This window comes from Salvelinus alpinus, chromosome 13 (genome assembly GCF_045679555.1).
Source record: "Salvelinus alpinus chromosome 13, SLU_Salpinus.1, whole genome shotgun sequence".
NCBI lineage: Eukaryota > Metazoa > Chordata > Actinopteri > Salmoniformes > Salmonidae > Salvelinus > Salvelinus alpinus.
In genome coordinates, this window is record NC_092098.1 from 27145045 (window position 1) to 27168696 (window position 23652).

Below are 23652 nucleotides of genomic sequence, written 5' to 3' on the forward strand. Positions count from 1 at the left end.
GAGAGAACCAAGGGCTATATCTGTTCCTGGTTCTAAATTTCTTGAATGGGGCATGGTTATTCAAGATGGTGAGGAAGGCATTTAAAAAAAATATCCAGGCATCCTCTAAGTATAATAACAAAAACAAGAACGGGATCAAGGTGTTATTATTATAAATATTATTTTTCAGACAAATTATAAATAATACCAGAGGCTGTTCTAACAGAAAAAAAGAAGAAAGCCATTATTACAGCAAAGCAAAGAATAAAAACAGCCAAAATTGTTTACTGGACATGTCGTTGCATGAGGCTTGGTGCTCACGGAATCAGTAGGCTATTAAAAAAACACTAAAGCAGGCAACAGAAGCTGGATCAGTCTTATTTATGTAGATATACTGATGATTTATAAACTCAGGCACATTTAACAGTTAGGCTATTGATTATAGACCTAATTAAGTTTGGGTTTCCTCTCTCCTCACTTTTCTTAGACAATAAGGCAAGGGCTGTTATCTCATCTCCTCATTCTGCTGCTGGCTTCAGTATTGTTCTCAATACCAATATGCTGGTTAACTATGCTATTATGCACATGGTGCCTTTTAGACCATGTTGCCAATTCAACAGCACACTGATGCGTTTCGGAACCATGGACAGCAACCGCTATCCTACAAGGGAGAAAGCGCATTTGTTATAAAATAATATCATTTTTATTAGTATTGCACCATTGTTCTTATGTAATATAACCACATACAATTTCAGTACCACGTCTTAAACTGCGCCATCCCCACAGCCTCCTTAATGGATCAGTCCACTCAGTGCGAATCAGACAGGTGTCTTGTACACCATGATAATTTATTTATTTTTTGCTACTGCTCGACTAAAGAAATCTCGGTCGACCAACAGCCTATTGACCAAACAATCGACTAGTCGACTAAATGGGGTTAGCCCTAGCTCCAAGTGATTTTAACTGAGAAAATCTGTTCAAAAGTATTCCTACACATAGAGATATGTGATCGTAGACAAATGTAAGCAAGGACTGAAATAGTTTAAATCAAATATTGTCTGTTGGACTTCTTGTGGTCAATTTGCAGTCTACAAATTTGTAATTATGTTCCAGCCCCCTGACCATCTGCTCAAGAAGAAATCGTCCCACAGCTGAATCTAGTTGATGATCCCTGCTACAAGGACAAAAAAATAACTGGTACTCACTTTTCTTTGAAGATCTCCTTCTCGTGTTCGGTCCACACATTCATGAACTGCCGAGCCTTGTACACCTTCATGGGGTCATCCGTCAGGCCGTTCATGTTGATGAACCTGACTCGCCTCTGCTCGGTGTCGTACATCATGGGTGGGATGACGGACAGCTGTCTCATCTGCTTCTCGTTATTCTATTGGACGAGAGGGGTTTAGCAATTTCAATTTTTGTTAACCTTGTTTCAACTTGAACTTGACTCTGATGATTGAATGGCTGCATCCAGATTCTACACCGTTCTTCCTAAGTATGTACTTGCATACTTCATCATTAATTTAAAAGCATAGGATTGGTGCAAGCATTGGCTGGAGGGAGTTTCAACCATTGTGAAATCCATGACAGGAAGTGCACAGAGAGAAGGGTAGACAATCGGGATGTAGCCAATGACACGCCTACAATTCTTGAGAACTAGAGGAAGTGGTAATGGATGATGACCTTTAACTGAGATGTTTCAAAGTTGACAGCACTCACCTCCTGTTCAGAAAGGCCATCAATGATTTCAGAAATCTCATGCTCGCTTCTGGCAATGGTCGCAGACATTCCAGTTCCTCTCTGACCAACCCTAAATTGGAGAACAAACACGGAAATTAAGAAACATAATGACCTTTTAAAAATACCAAATGTGCATCCTCCATATAACAATACTGGGTAGGTGCCATCACATCACAGTGTGCCCCTCCTTCCCTCATGACCCTTCCGTTACCTCTTCACAGAAAAAAAAAGAGGCTAAATCTAGCTGTAACAAACAGGTTTTCTGAGAAATCTGCAAACAAAGCAGGGAAAACATTGTGTCTGCTAACAAGGCTGTTTATGCATTCAGGAAGAAGTTTACCTCCCTCACCATTCCTTAATCCTTAAGAGTTGATTGATGCACCCTTCAAAATCTGTCTGTTTAAACTAGCAATGTTTTTTGTATGGGCTACGTCTCAATCCACCGCATTCGCCTAGGTCGGCCTTTCACATCTCTAGTGGAAAGTGGCAGAGCTACAGCGCCATTTGACATGCCAAAAATCAGTCATCTCACAAAAACGTAGGTAGCGTCCGAACGGTTTGGCCCACAAACTATTATGACCACTACATAGAAAGATGACTCTCACGAACATGATGGTATTCTCTGTTTTGCTCTATGACACCTACAAGTGTCACGTGACTCTTCTGAAGGTAACCCGGGACCGGGTAAAAAAAAAATATGTAAGTGGTTGTGCCCCCCCAAAATATTGTTAAATATGTGTCCACAATTTTTTTTTTTTTTTTTTTAATAATCTGAGGTATCTTATATCTTCTAGATATAGGACAGACACTTGAAAACCTTATTCCTTATGATACATTTGACTGAATGTTTTGCCATTTATTAAAGTGTGTTAATCAATGCATTTCTATGAGCCATAGCAGTAAAGGACAATTTCCATTTTTATTTTATACTTACAGGGGTCCTAAAACTCAAATAGCTTAATTATCCATGGTATGACCAACTTAAAACAATTCGAAATGTTAGCTTAGTAGAACCCATCTCCCCACAGAAGACTTTTAGGGGTTAACCTACTTTAAAATAAGTACAAATTAATGATTTCTAAAAAAAAAGTTTACATTTAGGGAGTTTGGCAAACGCCTTTGAAGTGGAAAACTGAAAATCACAAGGATCAAAGACAAGTACAGTTGCTTCCTTGTTCTTATGGACTTGTAATGGTGGTTAATGGTGGTTAATGTCTTAATTCTGGGGCAACAATAGCCCCATTAGCACAAAAGGCAAAGAGCTAACATGAATCCAATTAAACATAGCCAACATGTTGTGACCAAACAAGTTCATCTTTAAATTGACTGAAATCATTCAAACTGGGGGGAAATTACTGCATAGTGGACTAGTAGTTGCTGTTTTGTTTTTTTGCAGAAAAAAAATACTTCTAAAAAGGACACATTTAACTTTTTAATCTGGACTGTATTACATCATGAATCAACATGCCTTGACACATCCTGACCCAAATGTTGACTCTTTACAGCTACAATGATAGCATCCAAAATATGGGAAAAATTCTCAAAAGGAAATAAGTTTAAAATAGAGACTAGGGACATTGGTGTACAAAAAAAAAGGGGGGGGGGGATAAATCTGCTAGACTTTTTCGAGGCTAATCACTGCTTGCGCTCTCTCTCTGCCTGGTCTAGTACTACCAGTCTGAACAAACAGCCCTGACCTGCCTCTTAACATTTGGGAAAGACCCATGCCTGTGTGCCAGAAACAGCCAGACACTGGCTGGACTCTGTCCTCTGACACAGCCAGCTGATAAGTCCACTGCAGACTGCCTTCAGCACACCACCTAGGATGCATCTGAATAGTGTGAAGAGGCCTCCTCTCTCCTTGTTTTATCTCCATCACTATGCACTGACCTGAAAGAAACTGGACAGGTGATAGCAATTGCTTATTATATGAGGCACTGATTGTATTGCTTCCACCTTTGTTGTGTCAAAACAGTGGGAAGAGGGGAGGAACCTCGTCAATGCATTTTGCGGCGGTGGCGAGAGGACGCAACCAATCAAGGGAAGACTTTAGATTAATCTGCTACATCGTAGCCGCCAGGCAGAACAAGAGAAAAGTTGAATTCCAGTTCACTGTTCCCTCAGTTTACCTCTGGAAGCGCTCCTGCTGCTCTCTCTGCTTGCGTATCTCGGGGAACTGTCTCTCATAGTACTCTCTGGTGCGGCTATCTTTGGCCTTGCGACGCGGGTTGTTCTCCATCCGCTCCACCTTCTTCTCCCAGGCCTCCATTAGCTGGTCGTAGCGCTGGCAGATGTTCTGTTCCTGAACCACAATAATACACATTTATAAATAGGGGATTTGAATGTTGAGGTACAACATGATGACGATGACCTAAAGCAAACCTTAGCCATTTGCTTTCAGAGGTAGGTCAAGATAGCCATGGCTAAGCAGAATGTATCCAAAAATCACACATTTTCTGCTGATGATACCCTGCCCTATTGGTCATATTTCGCATCTCAAAACATAATGCTGGCCACAACTGTCAAATCCAGAAAGTTCCATTTGCCATCTTGGACTTGATATGTTTGATTTTGAACATTACGGCTTTTACAAATTATGTGCATTAACCAAGCGTTTACTGTTACAAAAGAGAGAGAAAAAAAATCGAGGAGAGAGAGTCCCATAGACAGAGGACAATACAGCCTTGTTACCACTCTCAACCAGCAAGGGCCAAACAATCCACCTTCCCTCTTGGCAGGTGGCCAAGCTGCGCACTGTGCTGCCATTGTCCTGACCCTGCCTGGAAGCAGCCAGCTAAAAGTCGCACTCAGTTAACCATAGCTAGCTACCTTTAACATTTAAAAAAGGAAAACGTTTACAATGGGGGTGATCATTAGTAAAAACTATATTTAACTATGGGCTGACTAACTGATAAGAGTCATTTCGCTAGCCAGTGCTGTTTCGGTCTGAGGTCTGTCCCTTTGATGACATTGGTTACTCAATCCATTACCTAAGGGAAAGCCACTGATTGGACATGCAGTACCATACTAGTAGGGATGCAAGGAGATACCCTGTTCAAACAGAATGTGTGTTATAAACATGTCAACCATGAAACTCTGAAACCAATAAGAGGGCATGTAAGCTAAAGCTAGCGTGCGTGACTGCCACCTATTCATTTAAAATTCAATTGGTGTCAGAGACCTGCAGCAGACAATAAAACGCCACCAAATTGAGAAATGCGATGCAGTTTAACATACTGTGTATGCATACAATTAGAGAGCTTGCAAATGGGGTAAACAATTAAAGTATTATTGTCCATGGTCCGTTTGGGTCATCTCTATGAGAGCACAGCTTGTGTGGTGGAGATTTACAACCATGTCAGTCAGGCTGTCCATGTGTGTTTGGGTTCAATTGTTTGTATCAGTCTGTTTTGTTCAAAGCATTCAACACATTCCTTGAAGTTTCCTTCCCTTGAATCCCTCCCTCAACAGCAGGGAGAGAGACCTACCCTTTGTTTACGAGCATGGTTCCTTCTCTTGAAAAACAGAATCAGCTTCTTCCTCATCACTTGATTACTGGGAGAGAGAGAAAAATTGTTTGATCAGTGAGGTGTGCACTGATCTAGGGCCCATAGGGACACTACTGTTACTGTAAACAATACAACAAAATGATCCTGTAAGAAATAGTAAACAGGTACACAATATTATATGCGCACAAATCATGCCTATTTAATTGCAATCAACCTAACTATTTGCCTTTTTCTTCATGGATATAAAGAAATCGATAAGGAGAGGATCCTGTTTCAACAACACAACCGCTGTCTATCATTGGTCAACAAGAGCTGGGCAAAGAGCACTACTTCCTTCCTACAACACAGCAGGAGACTGCAGAGTCATTACTTTAGAGGGGCACCAAAGCCATAGAGGGGAGAAAACATCTGGTGTAGTAAATTGCATTCTCTCCAAAAGCAACATGCAGTGCATGAGGTATTTCACATAGAGATCGCAGACACAGTAAACAATCCAGAAGAAACAGGGTAATTTTAGATTTTATTTACTTGCCGTCTGATCGGTGTGTAACAAGTACTTTACACACACGGTCCATGGGAGGTGCTCTCATTACCTTAACTAGGGTTGCAAAGGGTCGGGAAATTTTCGTTAAATTTCAGGAATTTTTCCGGAAATTTTCCATGGGAAGTTAAGCCAGGAAATTTTGCTTAAATTTATCATAAAAAAAGTTAGCTTATAACAGTGAACCTTTTCTGTGGGATACAGAAAGCAATTCTATGTCTTGTGGAATATTTTTGGTTAAACCATTCAATGGAATTGCACCTTCTGCATGTACAGTGCACTCTTCCATCACATGTACAGTTATGACCAAAAGTTTGGAGAATGACACAATTATTAATTTTCACAAAGTCTGCTGCCTCAGTTTGTATGATGGCAATTTGCATATACTCCAGAATGTTATGAAGAGTGATCAGATGAAATGTAAAGTCCCTCTTTGCCATGCAAATGAACTGAATCCCCCAAAAAAAATTCCACTGCATTTCAGCCCTGCCACAAAAGGACCAGCTGACATCATGTCAGTGATTCTCTAGTTAACACAGGTGTTGACGAGGACAAGGCTGGAGATCACTCTGTCATGCTGATTGAGTTCGAATAACAGACTGGAAGCTTCAAAAGGAGGGTGGTGCTTGGAATCATTGTTCTTCCTCTGTCAACCATGGTTACCTGCAAGGAAACATGTGCCGTCATCATTGCTTTGCACAAAAAGGGCTTCACCGGCAAGGATATTGCTGCCAGTGCACCTAAATCAACCATTTATCGGATCATCAAGAACTTCAAGGAGAGCGGTTCAATTGTTGTGAAGGCGGCTTCAGGGCGCCCAAGAAAGTCCAGCAAGCGCCAGGACCGTCTCCTAAAGTTGATTCAATTGCGGGATCGGGGCACCACCAGTACAGAGCTTGCTCAGGAATGACAGCAGGCAGGTCTGAGTGCATCTGCACGCACAGTGAGGCGAAGACTTTTGGAGGATGGCCTGGTGTCAAGAAGGGCAGCAAAGAAGCCACTTCTCTCCAGAAAAAACATCAGGGACAGACTGATATTCTGCAAAAGGTACAGGGATTGGACTGCTGAGGACTGGGGTAAAGTCATTTTCTCTGATGAATCCCCTTTCTGATTGTTTGGGGCATCCGGAAAAAAGCTTGTCCGGAGAAGACAAGGTGAGCGCTACCATCAGTCCTGTGTCATGCCAACAGTAAAGCATCCTGAGACCATTCATGTGTGGGGTTGCTCCTCAGCCAAGGGAGTGGGCTCACTCACAATTTTGCCTAAGAACACAGCCATGAATAAAGAATGGTACCAACACATCCTCCGAGAGCAACTTCTCCCAACCATCCAGGAACAGTTTGGTGACGAACAATGCCTTTTCCAGCATGATGGAGCACCTTGCCATAAGGCAAAAGTGATAACTAAGTGACTCGGGGAACAAAACATCGATACTTTGGGTCCATGGCCAGGAAACTCCCCAGACCTTAATCCCATTGAGAACTTGTGGTCAATCCTCAAGAGGAGGGTGGACAAACAAAACCCCACAAATTCTGACAAACTCCAAGCATTGATTATGCAAGAATGGGCTGCCATCAGTGAGGATGTGGCCCAGAAGTTAATTGATAGCATGCCAGGGCAGATTGCAGAGGTCTTGAAAAAGAAGGGTCAACACTGCAAATATTGACTCTTTGCATCAACTTCATGTAATTGTCAATAAAAGCCTTTGACACTTATGAAATGCTTGTAATTATACTTCAGGATTCCATTGTAACATCTGACAAAAATATCTAAAGACACTGAGGCAGCAGACTTTGAAAATTAATATTTGTGTCCTTCTCAAAAAATTTGGGCCACGACTGTACAGCTGATTCTCAAGATCTTGCACACTAATGAGATGATATAAAGCCCACACTACTACACTGTCTGAGTCAAGGACTACATCCAATACTGGGTGGGGTGAATATATTGTATATGACATTTTTTTGATAACTAGTAAATAGTAATCACTGCAGCTAATGTAGAAGGAAAAGCTGTGTAAATTTGCAAATACTGTGCCAAATCATATGTGAAAAAGGCAACAAAGATGCAGAATCTGACCAAGTGCATAAAGTTCCCTCAGCGCTCACAACAAGCAACCTCTGACAAAAGTTCCTCTACTTCTATTCGAGGTGAAAATTATGAATCAGACACCTTATCGATAGCAACAGCTCATGGTCCTCCTGGAATCAGGAGTTTATTTTGACTCAGTGGAGGAACGTAGTCAGAGAAAGGCTGACGCTCACAGTCAATGTGTATTGGAAGAGATTTCTGAATGTTCTTCGCCCAGCATACACCCATCCAACCAGACATGCTTTATCTACCCATTTTCTGGATGCAGAGTTCAAGGTCAAGCAAATCATAGAGAAAGCAGACTGCATTACAATCATCTCTGATGGGTGGTCGAATGTTCGTGGGCAAGGAATAATTAACTACATCTCCACCCCTCAACCAGTATTCTACAAGAGCACAGACACAAGGGACAACAGACACACCGGTCTCTACTTTGCAGATGAGCTGAAGGCAGTAATCAATGACCTTGGACCACAGAAGGTATTTGCACTGGTCACAGACAACGCTGTGAACATGAAGGCTGCTTGGTCTAAAGTGGAGGAGTCCTACTCTCACATCACACCCATCGGCTGTGCGGATCATGCATTGAATCTGCTCCTCAAGGACGTCATGGAACTGAAAACAATGGATACACTCTACAAGAGAGCCAAGGAAATGGTTAGGTATGTGAAGGGTCATCAAGTTACAGCAGCAATCTACCTCACCAAGCAAAGTGAGAAGAATAACAGCACCACATTGAAGCTGCCCAGCAACACCCGTTGGGTCGGTGGTGTCATCATGTTTGACAGTCTCCTGGAGGGGAAGGAGTCTCTCCAAGAAATGGCCATATCACAGTCTGACGATATGGACAAGAGGATCCTCCTGGATGATGTATTTTGGGAGAGAGTGGTAAGCAGCCTGAAACCTATAGCAGTAGCCATTGCACAGATTGAGGTAGACAATGCCATTCTGTCTGACGTTCAGACTCTGCTTGCAGATGTAAGAGAAGAAATCCGTACTGCCCTGCCCACTTCACTGTTGCGCCAAGCAGAGGAAACTGCAGTTCTGAAATACATCAAAAAGCATGAAGACTTCTGCCTGAAGCCCATACACGCCACAGCGTACATGTTGGACCCCAAGTATGATGGGAAAAGTTGAGGCTTTTTGAGCCTGACAACGAGCCATCCACAACAAGGTTGGAAAGGGACAGTGAAGATGAGGCCTCAGAGTCTGATGTTCAAGAGGTGGACATTGAGGAGGTCCAGGGAGAAGACATGGAAGCCTGAGAGGAAGACAACCAAAGCTTTAGTTTAGACTACGATTTTACCGATGTATGTTGAAAACGTTTTTGGGAGATGCGATGGATCCTTGGGGATCATTCAATATTCCCATTTGTTGTAGAGTGAAATCATTCCATGTGAAGAGTCAACTCATTTAATTAAAGTTCAATTCGCAACTAAATGTTTTTTTTCTATTGGAAGGATTTAATCATTTGCAATTATGTCTTTTTTTTATTTTTTTATTTTAATTTTACCGTTATTTACCGTCTACTTATGATAAGGTAAAAGGTTAATGTTTCTGGTCACCATATGATATGGTAAATATATCCAATGCAAAAAACATCTACATTTAAGTGGTATTAATATTAATTTGCATATATTTCCGTTAATTCCCATATATTCTTGTTAATTCCCACAGAGCGTTTACCCCTGAAAATTCCCAAAATGTGCAACCCTACACACAATCTCTACTTAGGATACCATCGCTGAGGGGTAAGAACAGTGGTTGGGCCACCTTAAGCACACAGAAGTAAAGTCCTTGATAAAAAGGCCTCAACCATAGGCCAGTTTCTCATGGTTAGACCCAGACAGCCTGGCCTTCAACCCTACATTAACCTAGCTATATTCTTCCTTCACTTTACACCAACGGATCCTCTTTTTCAATCTTTCTCAATTGTGTCAATGGAGCAAACAGAGAATTCATGACCCGGCTAACAGTGCAGACAAAACTCAACCATTAGTTATCAAAATAGAGGTTCATATATACACACACCGTACATGCAAGAAACAAAGTGCATACTCACGTCTTTATGTTGTCATGGTAAACTTTTGTATCCGATGGCTGATTATATAGGGGCTAAGAAAAAGGGAGGGGGGGTAGAAATCAGTCTAAGTAATGACTATCATTAGCTACTAGTATTATAATAGCTCAACTCATTGCTACCATATGCAGTTTTTCAAAGAACCTTATCTAGGAAACAATCATTCAACCATTGAAAAACCCCTCAAACACCTACCAGTTCAACCTTAGGACCAAGACCTTCGAATATCTTATGGGCCTCTTCAGCTTTTTTCTGAAATGTAATAAAACACACAATATGATGATAGTTAGTAGGTCTCAAAATAATAGAATCCCTTCACTCAAAGTAGTAGTCCTATGTGATTGAACACACAATGTGGCCTGCAGGCTCGGTTGTTCCGTGTGTTTAATTACAGATGCATAAACTCTTACCAGCGTAGGACAATTACTATTTGGACACATTAATTTGTTAAATATCTTCCCTTTCTTCCCCTCAACTAGGTACAATTATATAAAAGAAACGCTTCAATATTTTAGACTTCCCAAGCGTCTGAACTCTAAAAATACCAAATTTTTTCCCCAGGCAGCACTGTGCAGCGAATCTCCCTGCCCAAAAGAGGAAAGCCAAGGGAGATTGTCGGGCAAGGTTATAAAACGAGTTTCAATAAGAAGCTCAATCAGCTGAGCGAGTGACCGAATAAATGTGATCTCCATGTACTGTATTTCCAAACTATTTTACATAAGTAATAGGAATGCGTCCATCTCTGAATTCTTTTTGCATATTGTTTGCTTGTGATTTTTTGTGGTTTCTAAGCTTTTGTCCAAATTACACATAAAGAATTGAGAAGCTACAGTTGTTTGAAAAGCAGACACACAATACAAAGACCGAGAAAATAGTGTTCCGGTAGAGCATAATTAAGACCTTGGCAATAGTGACCGATCACGTATCACACAAGACTGTCAACTCTGTAAAAAACAACCTAAAAACACATGTTTTTTTTTTTTAACAAATTATCTTTTCACAAAAACTCTGCGCAGATACTGCTGTGGCAGATAACCAAGACCACAAGGGGAATGTTCTACGTGGCCCGTAGCTCTGCTCTCACAGGCTGGGCTGAGGAGAAGCTTTCCTGCTAAAAGGGTTAGTGGCTGTCTGAAAAGGATGCAGTGCAGACACAACCAACAGTAACCTCCACACACACAGTCCCCTCCCTCCCTTTTCCTTCTGCTAAAAAACACAAGATGCACGCAGTCTGTGGCTGTACTCCTTTGCTGTCGGGGGATTGCGCAGGAGCAGTTGGCACTCCCTCGCATGCTACCTGCCTCACCTGGGACCACTTTAGAGATAACCGTTTTTCTACAGTAAAAAGACTACAGTAGCCACTAGGATGTAGACAAACAAGGCAACCATGACTGCAGATGTATAACATAGCAGTAAACCCATTTACTGTAGTCTCAAAATGATTAAACATTTATATTACGTAATAAAGTTTATTTTCATTTCTATTTCATAATGGAGCACTTTGTTAGTAGCATGTATTAAATCATATGAAATAAAGTCAATCAAATAATTTGACTCACCCACATCATTATACCTGGATGCAAAAGCATCAACTCTGAAACAATTTTATTCGTTTGGGCTAATGGCTAATAGCTTCTACCTGAGCACATGGCACGTGGTAATTGCATGCAATTCACATATTCCGTGTAGATGGCGATAATTAGCATAACACGCTGTACTCAATCCTTCTTCCCTCTTTCCCATTTGTTCACTGAGCAGCGTTGCTGCGTGAGTCAGGCGGGGGAGAGCTACTATAGCGCTGCGCAATTCACGGCCATGTCCCGGACCCAGGCGGTGACTCCACTTCCGGCGGCTTAATTCTTTGGGAGAGCTGGGACACTCTTTCCTGTTTTATACGCACCCTTTCTCTCTCAATATGTCGTCTCGCTCGCTGACAGAAATGCACACGAGCAAAATACACACATACAATTCACACACACACAAATCCACAGGGACTGTCTTGAAAAAATATCAATGATGCATGAACAACAAGACTTAACGGAATCCTGGATGACATTCAAGCCTTTCTAGCCCTAGAAACTTATACACAAGCATTGTACGATTTAAGTATTGTTATGCATTGCCCCTCCAGATTCATAACTTTTAGCATGTATGGAGTAGATAACAGTACAGCGTGGTAAAACCACCAGACACATGGAGAGTTGTCTGTAGTCACATGTATAGTAAAGATGGAGTGCAGCATGTGTACAGTAGAGGAGGATTCCCTGGTAAACCCACCCTGTTCTCGTCATAGATGATCTGGACAATGCTGCGGTGCTTGTTGTGTTCCTGTGGTATGGGGGGAGGGGTCACTGGCTTTTCTGGCTCCACTGGCTTCGCTGCTTCCTCCTCCAGTTGTTGCTAAGAGACAACATCAACACATTACCTCTGTCAATAAACAAGTGTGTGCTCAGACAAACACACACAGGAAAATATTATATGGTAAACTTCCTCTCCTCCATAAATCATACAATTATAAAATTAGGCATGGGTTTCATGCTGCATATTCACGTTTTCTAATTCCACCTCGATTCAGCTAATGGTGGTGGCTGGACAGGAGGACAAGGCTCAGTGTTAATCTGATTCCAATCTCTGATATGTGAGGCTCATGCCGGATTATTCCCCACCCACTTGTTTTAGGGCATTTATTTTAAGAGCTCTGTAATGGAACTGATAATGGCTGATCTTATGCACCATCTAAGACTGTTGACTGATAGTTGAACTTGTAGTGTGTGTGTCCAATAGTTGAACTGGTGTGTGTGTGCGTTTACATGCTTAAGGTTAAGTAAACAACCTGGTTATAGTAAGCCGCCTGAGATTAGGGGCTCCTGGAATACCTTGAATAAATAAATCCCAGAAAATCCTGGGAAAAGCTTCAGGGAAACATAAAAATTGACTTTCTCCCAAAGCCAAGCGCAGTTTACCTTCCTGTCTAATGAGTAGGGATTCCAAAAATATGTATTTTTTTCTATCCAACTACAAAAAATTTTTTTAAAGCAAGTTAATGCTCACTTCACCAGGTCAGGACAGGAAGAGCGCTTGACATAGCAAATAATCCCACAGGCAGGGGGGGGGGGAAACCTGTAGCTCTGCCTGGAGATGAGTGGCCATCCCTGAGACAACAAGCTAACCTGTGGGGCTTAGCTTAAGGCCCTTTAACCATGCCTGGCTCACTTCCAACAGAGACTGGTTCATTTCCACCTCCTTGTCACTGAGACGAGAATTTTCACTCAGTTATATCTTGTGAAATATTTGTATTAGTGGGCATGTATGCATGACAAAAATAAATTTGTTTATGCTCAATCAACATTCCATCAGATGTAATTTTGATGCATTTGGTTTATGGGCACTGTTTAAATCAACTCCAATATTTATGCTATTGGCTAGAGCTCCAAGATAGGAAATCTTTCTTATCGACACAAATCACAGAATATTAGTAATTTAAACAGGTCTGGGGCAGGCTAGTAAAGTGTGTCACGTAACAATGGCCTAAACCACCTGCTTCTTCTTCAGCTTGAAGATCTGCTGCTCCACTTTAGCGATCTCTCTGTCCACACGGTCCATGCTCTGGATCAGCTCCTCCTTGGACAATCTGGAGGGCGAGCTGTCAGGCACCTCCCCCACATGGTGCAGCCCTCCTGGGGCCTGGGATTCAGCTTTCATGCCACTGAACTGGGTCTCCTGGAACAGAGACAGAGAACGTGTGAGTCCACTGCAGTCAACGGGGGTTCAATACATTGTGCATGTTTGAGATTGACTACATTGTAGTCGGAATGCACAGAGTCACTGACGGACTGTACAGAATCTACAACTCAACTTGAATCCCAAATAAATCATTATGTGATCAAAATGAGCCATGCTGTACCTCACCTTGCTGAAATTGATACCCTCAAACATATTGAAAGTCATTGAGGGTTTAATACATTGCTTTAGAAAACAATGGCTATGTCTTTATTAGAACTAGGTAGATAGGCGACGTGCACCTTCTTGACCTCCCCTACGTTGGCTCTGAGGCTGTCCTGGACCTGGTGGGACTGCAGGGGTAAAATGATGCCCCCGGGCAGGGCACCGCGGGCGAAGTGGGCCTCCGAGACAGTCTCCATGCGGGGCCGCTTGGCCTCCAGAGCCTCGTGGCCGTCAGCCTGCTGCTGGGAGGTGACACTGTGGAACTGCTGCTCGTAGCCATGACGTCTCTCTGGAGGCCTGGAGGGGGAAGGTAAACATCAGATCACACACACTCCTCCTGATACAGGAATAACATCTATAGTGACTACCTTCTACAATAACATCTATGCCAGGGGTGCTCAAGTATTATTTGAGAAAGTCCGGTAACACAAATTTCCTAGGTAGGAAAAGTCCAGATGGATAGTCATTCATCAGCGTAGCAACAAATCCCAACCCATGCTACCCCAAACTGCTCACACCCCTCGTTTGCAGATTTTTAAGTTGCTGTTGCAATTCTACATATTTTTCATGTCTAATGCATGTTAACGAGATGCAAAAATAATTGGCCGACAGAGTTGTCTGATCTTCCAACTATTTGATTGAATTTTAACATATTTTTCCATATAGACACATTCTATGAGTTTATCAAATCAACTTTATGCACCGAGATGGTCTGATGCTTTAAGCGCACCGCTTGATGAAATAATGAAGAGGGTGTCCGACTGCAATTGACTTGATTGTGCGCAGATTTGCTGCGCGATAGATAAAGTTACCAAAAATCCCTCATTCGTTTAGGAAAAAAATTCCCTAAACCCTTGCGCTCTTTACGTGACACATGTATGCGTCGCACGCACGTGACCAATACGCCCTGACCTAAAGCATATCATAATCACATCAATAAAATCGGTTATAACAAACTCCAAACACATGACAGCAAAATGGATGCAGAGGACGTGACAAAAACTTGAAAACGGGGGAATGTTTACTTGTTGCTCAGGAGGTCAAATGGGAAGTCGGATGTGTAGAATAAATTTGACTAGTTGTGGAAAATACTGGAGATGATGAAAAAGAATGTAAGGAGCAAGCACTGTGTATATTATGTTTGCCAAACAGGTGCTGTTAGAATATAATATCACTTTTCTGATCGTTTGGAGAATGTAAACAAATAAGCATACCAGAATCTGTTGTAATGTATTTTTTTGGTTTAACAGCCAAGACTAAAATCAGTAGCATTCATTTGTGAAATGGAACAATTGACTTATTGTTCACGCTAATTATTCAAGGGTCACTTTATTTTATTTTAAAACTAAAATGCTTGATTGCATTTAAAATCCTGAATGACTCACATGCTGTGTGATGACATGAACAAATTAATAATTGATTGATACAGTATTGAAATACTGGCCTAAGAAAGGTATGGTATTAGGACTAAACAGGATGCCCTCTTTGGCCTACAGCTCAATGGTGGTTATACAAGGCTGCTATACGAAGACTACTAATGATAACATTACTTATTATAATGATGATAATAACAACAACAACGACGACATCAGTAATACCAGAGAGGCTGTTCTAACGGGGAAAAAAGCATAAAGCCTTTATTACAGCATAGCAACGATTAAAAGGACAAATTTGCTCAAATGTTTATCCAACATGTTGTGGTTGCCAAGCCTCACAGAATCAGTAGGCTATTGCACAAACACTCAAACAGAAGCAGGCTCTCTCTCTCATTTCTGTAGATCTACAGTGCCTTCGGAAAGTATTCAGACCCCTTGACTTTTTCCACTTTTTGATAGGTTACAAAATGTATTTTATTTTTTATAAAGCCTTAGCAATCGACCTACACATAATACACCATAATGATAAAGAAAAAACAGGTTAAACATTTTTGCAAATGTATTAAAAATAAGTACCTACATAAGTATTCAGACCCTTTGCTAGGAGACTCGAAATTGAGCTTCAATCAAATTTTATTTGTCACATGCGCCGGATACAACAGGTATTCCTTAGTGAAATGCTTACTTACAAGCCCTTAATCAACAATGCAGTTAAGAAAATACCCCCCCAAAAAGTAGAGATAAAAGTAACAAATAATTAAAGCGCAGCAGTAAATAACAATAGCGAGGCTATATACAGGGGGGTACTGGTACAGAGTGTCAATGTGCAGGGACACCGGTGTCAAGGTAATACAGTGGGGCAAAAAAGTATTTAGTCAGCCACCAATTGTGCAAGTTCTCCCACTTAAAAAGATGAGGCCTGTAATTTTCATCATAGGTACACTTCAACTATGACAGACAAAATGAGGAAAAAAAATCCAGAAAATCACATTGTAGGATTTTTAATGAATTTATTTGCAAATTATGGTGGAAAATAAGTATTTGGTCACCTACAAACAAGCAAGATTTCTGTCTCTCACAGACCTGTAACTTCTTCTTTAAGAGGCTCCTCTGTCCTCCACTCGTTACCTGTATTAATGGCACCTGTTTGGACTTGTTATCAGTATAAAAGACACCTGTCCACAACCTCAAACAGTTACACTCCAAACTCCACTATGGCCAAGACCAAAGAGCTGTCAAAGGACACGAGAAACAAAATTGTAGACCTAAAAATCTGTTTTTGCTTTGTCATTATGGGGAATTGTGTGTAGATTGATGGGGGAAAAAACTAATTTCATACATTTCAGAATAAGGCTACAACCTAACAAAATGTGGAAAAAGTAAAGTGGTCTGAATACTTTCCCAAAGGCACTGTATATGGATGATTTGTAAAGCCAGGCACATTTAACAGTTAGACTATTGATTATAGACCTAATTAAGTTGGGGTTTCCCCTCTCCTCACTTTTCTTTCGGTATATTTTACTCCTTTTTCTTGTGATATCCAAACTGGTAGTTAGTCTTGTCCCATCGCTGCAACCCCCGTACGGACTCGGGAGAGGTGGAGGTCGAGAGCCACGCATCCCCCGAAACACGACCCTGCCAAGCTGCACTGCTTCCAGATACACTGCTCGCTTAACCCGGAAGCCAGCCGCACCAATGTGTCGGAGGAAACACGGTCCAACCTGTGAATTCAGCGTGCATGCGCCTGGCCCTCCACAAGGAGTTGCTAGGGCGCGATGGGACAAGGACATCCCGGCTGGCTAAACCCTCCCCTAACCCGGACGGCGTCGGGCCAATTGTGCGCCGCGTCATGGGTCTCAGCCGGCTGTGACACAGCCTGGGATCCAACCCGGGTCTGTAGTGACGCCTCTCGCACTACGATGCAGTGCCTTAAAACGCTGCCCCACTTGGGAGGGCCCCTCACTTTTCGTAGACAATTAAGGCAAGTGCTGATTTTTCATCTAACGCTGCATCCGCCGCATTGTTCTCAACAGCAACATGATGGGTAACTTTGCTATTATGCACATAGCAACACGGTCTAGGAAAAGGCACCAATTCAACAGCGCATTGATGTTTCAGAACCGCGGACAGCGACCGCTATCCAACACGGGAAAAAGGGCATTTGTTATAAAATAATATTTGTATTAGTGTGGTACCATTGTCCTTACGTAATATCGCCATATACAATTGCAGTAGCACGTCTCGGTGATGGACCGCACAATCCCCACAATGGACAGGCGAGAGTCAGACCGGTGTCTTGTACACCATAAAATATAATTTTTGCTACTGCTCGACTAAATTAATCTCGGGCGACCAACAGCCTATCGACCAGTTGACAAAATGGGGTGAGCCCTAGAAGCCGCATTCCGTATTGACCCTGTTCTGAGTCAGGATCCGGAACTCAGAACAGGGTTTTATGCACTAGTACATTCTATAGCAGGGATGTTCAATGTCGGTCCTGTAGGGCCGACACTTCTGGTTTTCATCCTTACCTTCAAAAACGTGGGACACCAGGTGAGTGCAAATAAAAACCAGAACTGGAATTTAACAGCGCTGCTCTATAGGATGGTTTCCCAGACACCAGATAACGCCCAGTACTAAACTAAAAAGCATGTGGAGACTCTCGATTGAAAGTACTTCTTAGTCCAAGACTAGGCTTAATATGGGTCAGAGAAACTGGCCATATGAGTAGATCTTTTCTTTTGTGCTACTTTTAGGATAACTGAAAAATCCCAGAAATTACTGTCATCATCCCCCCAACAGACTATAATAACAGGCTTTTGAAGCTGAGGTGGCCGTTGGTATCGTTAAGTACCTCTCAGTTCCAGGATGGAATTCCGAAAGCAAGGAAGGCCTTCGTCGACCTTGCTGGTCCTGCAGGTGACCTCGGTAGTCCGGGACGGTGAACTCCTACACACACACACACACACACACACACACACACACACACACAGTAAGCAAACTATAATAACATGCTGGTTTAGACTAGAGCCAGTTGCACAGTGAATAGGGCAGGTCTGCACAGCCACGAGACACAGCCTGTTGATCACACATGGCATGTCAGAGCAACAACACATTTCACCAAAACAGCGCTATTTCCCAAACCAATCAATAACAATTCAAAACAAAACAAAAATCAGATAATAAAACTACTTGTAGGGCCCTATGCATTCAGAATGCAAAAAAAAAAAAAAAGCCCAGCATTGCAGAATCCCTCATGTTGGATTGCAAAAGGGAGGCAGAGACATTTATGCCTATGATACACTATCAAAGGGGAAACATCTCTGATTATTAACGATTTACACAAAAGTCTTTGTCCAGCCACCGCAGAGAAGCATCAATGCACACGTCCTCAAGCACCTTTTTACCTCAGTCAAACTAGAAATCTAGTTTTATCGGTTTTATTGCTTTCAAGTGAGGCCAGTGAATTGATTTAAACCTGTTTTGTTTTTGTTTTTTTTAAAGGTTAAATGCATCCGTTTTTATCTAAATATCAAATCATTTCTGGGTAACAATTAAGTACCTTGCTGTGATTGTTCTCAGCAAAGAATTTCTCAAGCAATAATTTAGCTAGGACTGTGTGCGTGATCTGAGTGGGGAGGGGAAAACCGAAAACTGCTGGCAGAGAGGTTTGGAACTTTATTGATCTATTAACTCATTTATGATGACACCATGCAGGCAAACTGTATCCCACCACAACAGGCAGACATTTCAGGGGGTCTTTTCAAACAGCTCTTACACTAAAAGGGCATTATCATAATTTTCACATTATTCCAACCGCATAGTATAATACACAGGAAATCACATTTGACTGCACTGGGCCTTTAAAGGCTTCTATCAGGGAGTAATTAGCATTTCATGCCCTTATGCTATCAGCACACTGACCTACAAACAAACCAGAGCATGTCAATGCACTTAACAGAAAGTTCAGCCCTACCTAGACCAAACATTTCCTAAAACAACCCTTATTTTTTCCACATAGTTTGTAAAAACAGAAATGTACCATTGACCACTAATCAAATCAACCTAACAAACATGAAACAACCTTTGTGATCATGTTGCAATAACTGCAAGGAAAACCTTGTGCATCTCTCAACTTTGTCAGACCAAATGCTAACTAATTAAATAGCAAAAGTTAGTGTCTGCACAAAACAACAAAAGATAGGCATTTTAATATATTCTCCAATTACCCAACAAATGGTCCTACACACATGCAGAAAGTTCCTTTCCATGTAAAAATATCAGGCATTGATGATTATGTTGCAGTAAATGTTGGCCTCTGTGTGAATCAGTTCATCAAGCCCTGAGGAATGCACAACACTGAGCAGAGATAACCAAATTGATTTATAGCCATGGAAATCCAGCGCTTTCTGGAGTCTTTCATCTGACCAGGGGGAAGTGGTGGAGAGAAAAACACTCAACACTGCATAGCTCTGGTCTGGCTAGATCCATGCTAAACTTAGCTAGAACAGTGGGTTCTGGCATATTCTAGGAGAGATAAAAACAGTGAAGTGTTCAGAAACACGCACACACCTCTTTATAGGCTGCAGCTTTTTGTAGCTCTTTGCCTATCCATGCAAAAACATATGTTTTACACACTGAGTAATTTTCATAACCCAATGACTAAAATAAAAACATTCTCAGATGAAGTCGAAAGGGTCAGAGAGAAATCTGACCCCCGATAGGTACTTAGCACCTCGGCCCAGAGTGTTGGCTGTTAACGTCCCTAATGTGAACAACAAAGTTAAAAGTGCACTACGCAGAATTTGCACCACCATTTCCCGGTTGCTAAAATTCTAAACAGTTCCCCTAATTTAAGGTAGTGACAAAACAAGCAAATATAGTGTAGAGAATCACGATGGGGTTGAGGTCAGGGCTCTGTGCAGGCCAGCAACCGAGGACAGACGATTTCTACGCGCTTCAGCTCTCAGCGGTCCCGTTCCGTGAGCTTGTGTAGCCTACCACTTCACGGCTGAGCCGTTTCCACTTCACAATAACAGCACTTAGTTGACCGGGGCAGCTCTAGCAGAGCAGAAATTTGACGAACTGTCTTGTGGGAAAGGTGGCACGTTGAAAGTCACTGAGCACTTCAGTAAGGACCTTCTACTGCCAATGTTTGTCTATGGAGATTGCATGGCTGTGTACTGAATTTTATACACCTGTCAACAACGGGAGTGGCTGAAATAGCCGAATCGACTAATTAGAAAGGGTGTCCACAGTTTTGTATATATAGTGTATTTCAGTACACTCGTAACAACTTAAGCATTACAAAACTTATATTCGATAAAATAACCTCATGTAACAAATAAGCCTATAATTTTTTTGTTGACCAAATTCGTCACTCTCTCACTGACCTCCATACAAAAACTCCTTGCTTGGTGAGCAAAAATACACCACCTGCTGAAGAGTTGGCCTCTCTCTTCTTCTCTAATTATAGTGATCATTTCAGCATTAGGCGATAAATCGATTGATCATTATAACCACAAGTGCACTGTAATAATACTAAAGCAGCCAGAGTAAAAAATAAAAAAAAAACGGTCTTGAGAATAACTCAATTGTTGTACCTTTAGATCAAGCCAGTGGATACTCTCATGCTTTCACTTAAACACATGAGAAGTCTGCCTGATTCTAGAGCAGATCCCAAGGCATGTCTCATCTTGAAATCTCTCATTCAGCACTCTCATTCTCACTCATTCAGCATTAACATGCAATAGTGAATCATTTGCATGGAGAGAGAGGAATTCTTGCTAGGTGTAAAAAGAAAAGAAAAAAAAAGGTCTAAAAGATGCAGTGCAGTGCCACCATTAAGAGGTTTGAGAGAGTAATGACGTTTCTCTGAGCTCAGTTTCTTACCTGTTGGTGGCGTGTGGTGCTGAAGGTGTACTGGACAGAGTGTGATGGGTAGAGGCTCTGCTCACTGCTGAAGCTGCCCTGGGTAGGGGGATAGCCCGAGCTACTGGACATCCTAGCTCCGGGTTGAGCCGGGCGGGCTGTTGCTGCACTGATCAGGGGCTCTGCTGGAGCATGGCTTGAGACCAAAACCACCTGACGTAGGACAGATAGAGGGACACTAGTGTTGCATGGTATACCGAAATGTCGATACATTTTCAATACTAGAACATGAAAAACGATTTGGTACTAGATTGTTACTTTTGGTACTTCTGTCAAATGTGTCTATCAGTGCAGCCGACCCCTTATTATAGTGCACATCGTGCCTGCCTACTTACTCATTGCTAGCCTGCACAGAGTCTGGGCGGGTGCATGTTAGCTCCCCACACATGCTGTACAGTAGTTAACACACTTGAATAATATGCCACTGCACGTAGAAATGTCAAACCTGTTAATTACTGTTCACAAAACAATGTCCATACAGCCCAGAACACTTTACAATGGAAGATGATACCGGTAGCTTCCAGCTTAGTAGGCTAACTTTCCTTGCTAGCTGACAGCTAAAGCCAACATCAATTCACTACCCTAGTACCTTGTTTGTGATACCATAATGCAAGTCATTATGCTAAAAATGCAGATTTCAAAGCTGATTTCCACCAAACACTTTATTCATTCACTTACTGCGTCTATCACCCAAAGATGATCTATTGCCTCAGCACAACGAATGCCTCGTGAATGATGTAACTATTGGTTAAAAAAATTCAATGAGATACTTATATGCAATGCTGTTGATCTGTACAATGCCACCACTATACTTCACTGTAGGGATGGTGCCAGGTTTCCTCCAGACGTGACGCTTGGCATTCAGGCCAAAGAGTTCAATCTTGGTTTCATCTGACCAGAGAATCTTGTTTCTCATGATCTGAGTCTTTAGGTGCCATTTTGGCAAACTCCAAGTGGGCTGTCATGTGCCTTTTACTGAAGAGTGGCTTCCGTCTGGCCACTCTACCATAAAGGCGTGATTTGGTGGAGTACTGCAGAGACGGTTGTCCTTCTGGAAGGTTCTCCCATCTCCACAGAGGAACTCGGGAGCTCTGTCAGAATAATCATCGGGTTCTTGGTCACCTCCCTGACCAAGACCCTTCTCCCCTGATTGCTCAGCTTGGCCGGGTGGCCAGCTCTAGGAAGAGTCTTGGTGGTTACAAACTTCAATTTAAGAATAATGGACACCACTGTGTTCTTGGGGACCTTCAATGCTGCAGACATTTTTTGGTACCCTTCCCCAATTCTGTGCCGACACAATCCTGTTTCAGAGTCTACAGTCAATTCCTTCAACCTCATGGCTTGGTTTTTGCTCTGACATGCACTGTCAACTGTGGGACCTTAAATAGACAGGTGTGTGCCTTTCCAAATAATGTCCAATCAATTGAATTTACCACAGCTGGACTCCAATTAAGTTATAGAAACATCAAGGCTGATCAATGGAAACAGGCTTAGGGCTGACCCCAATTAGTCGACTGGTGGATTGTTCGGTTGTGTCTTTTGAGCAGTAACACAGTCACAAGTTTGGACACCTACTCATTAAAAAAATGTGTTTTCTTAATTTTTACATTGCAGAATAATAGTGAAGACATCAAAATTATGAAATAACTCATATAGAATCATGTAGTAACCAAATATGTGTTTTACATCCATTGAGAATGACAATAGCTCCCCAACACATGTGAAAAATCTTTCCAAGTCTCTTTTAGATAACCACTCAGTGTGAAAGGGAAAAATGTGATGCTCTGATCCAGAGGCAACTTCATAAAATAGGCCTAGATGATTACTTCTTATCAGTGCATGACTTGGACAGAAATAGGTTCCGGTACTCATTGTGGGTGCTGGTACTGTTTATATTTACAGTTGAAGTCGGAAGTTCACATACACTTTAACCAAATACATTTAAAATCAATTTTCACAATTCCTGACATTTAATCCTAGTAAAAATTCTGTGTCTTAGGTCAGTTAGGATCACCACTTTATTTTAAGAATGTGAAATGTCTGAATAATAGTAGAGAGAATGATTGATTTCAGCTTTTATTTCTTTCATCACATTCCCAGTGGGTCAGAAGTCAAATTACTCAATTAGTATTTGGTAGCATTGCCTTTAAATTGTTTAACTTGGGTCTAACAATTCAGGTAGCCTTCCACAAGCTTCCTACAATAAGTTGGGTGAATTTTGGCCCATTCCTCCTGACAGAGCTGGTGTAACTGAGTCAGGTATGTAGGCCTCCTTCCTCGCACACGCTGTTTCAGTTCTGCCCCAAAACATTATATGGGATTGAGGTCAGGGCTTTGTGATGGCCACTCCAATACCTTGACTTTGTTGTCCTTAAGCCATTTTGCCACAACTTTGGAAGTATGCTTGGGGTCATTGTCCATTTGCGACCAAGCTTTAACTTCCTGACTGATGTCTTGAGA

At 41.9% G+C, this 23652-nt stretch overlaps 1 protein-coding gene across 11 annotated transcripts in view; it reads right to left on the reverse strand.

Moving 5' to 3' along the window:
• LOC139537468 (nuclear receptor corepressor 1-like) overlaps positions 1 to 23652 on the reverse strand; it is a 121745-nt gene that overhangs the window by 82823 nt on the left and 15270 nt on the right. For 10 of the 11 annotated variants that reach the window (XM_071338795.1, XM_071338803.1, XM_071338798.1 and 7 more), the window contains 11 exons: positions 21154 to 21345; positions 18116 to 18210; positions 13963 to 14182; positions 13478 to 13660; positions 12218 to 12340; positions 10136 to 10192; positions 9923 to 9975; positions 5208 to 5274; positions 3849 to 4021; positions 1699 to 1789; positions 1185 to 1363 (listed from right to left, as the gene is read on the reverse strand). In XM_071338795.1, coding sequence (XP_071194896.1) covers positions 1185 to 1363; positions 1699 to 1789; positions 3849 to 4021; positions 5208 to 5274; positions 9923 to 9975; positions 10136 to 10192; positions 12218 to 12340; positions 13478 to 13660; positions 13963 to 14182; positions 18116 to 18210; positions 21154 to 21264 — 1352 coding nt within the window. In that variant the 5' untranslated portion in view covers positions 21265 to 21345. The remainder of the gene's footprint in view (positions 1 to 1184; positions 1364 to 1698; positions 1790 to 3848; positions 4022 to 5207; positions 5275 to 9922; positions 9976 to 10135; positions 10193 to 12217; positions 12341 to 13477; positions 13661 to 13962; positions 14183 to 18115; positions 18211 to 21153; positions 21346 to 23652) is intronic. The other variant, XM_071338799.1, reaches the window with a different exon arrangement.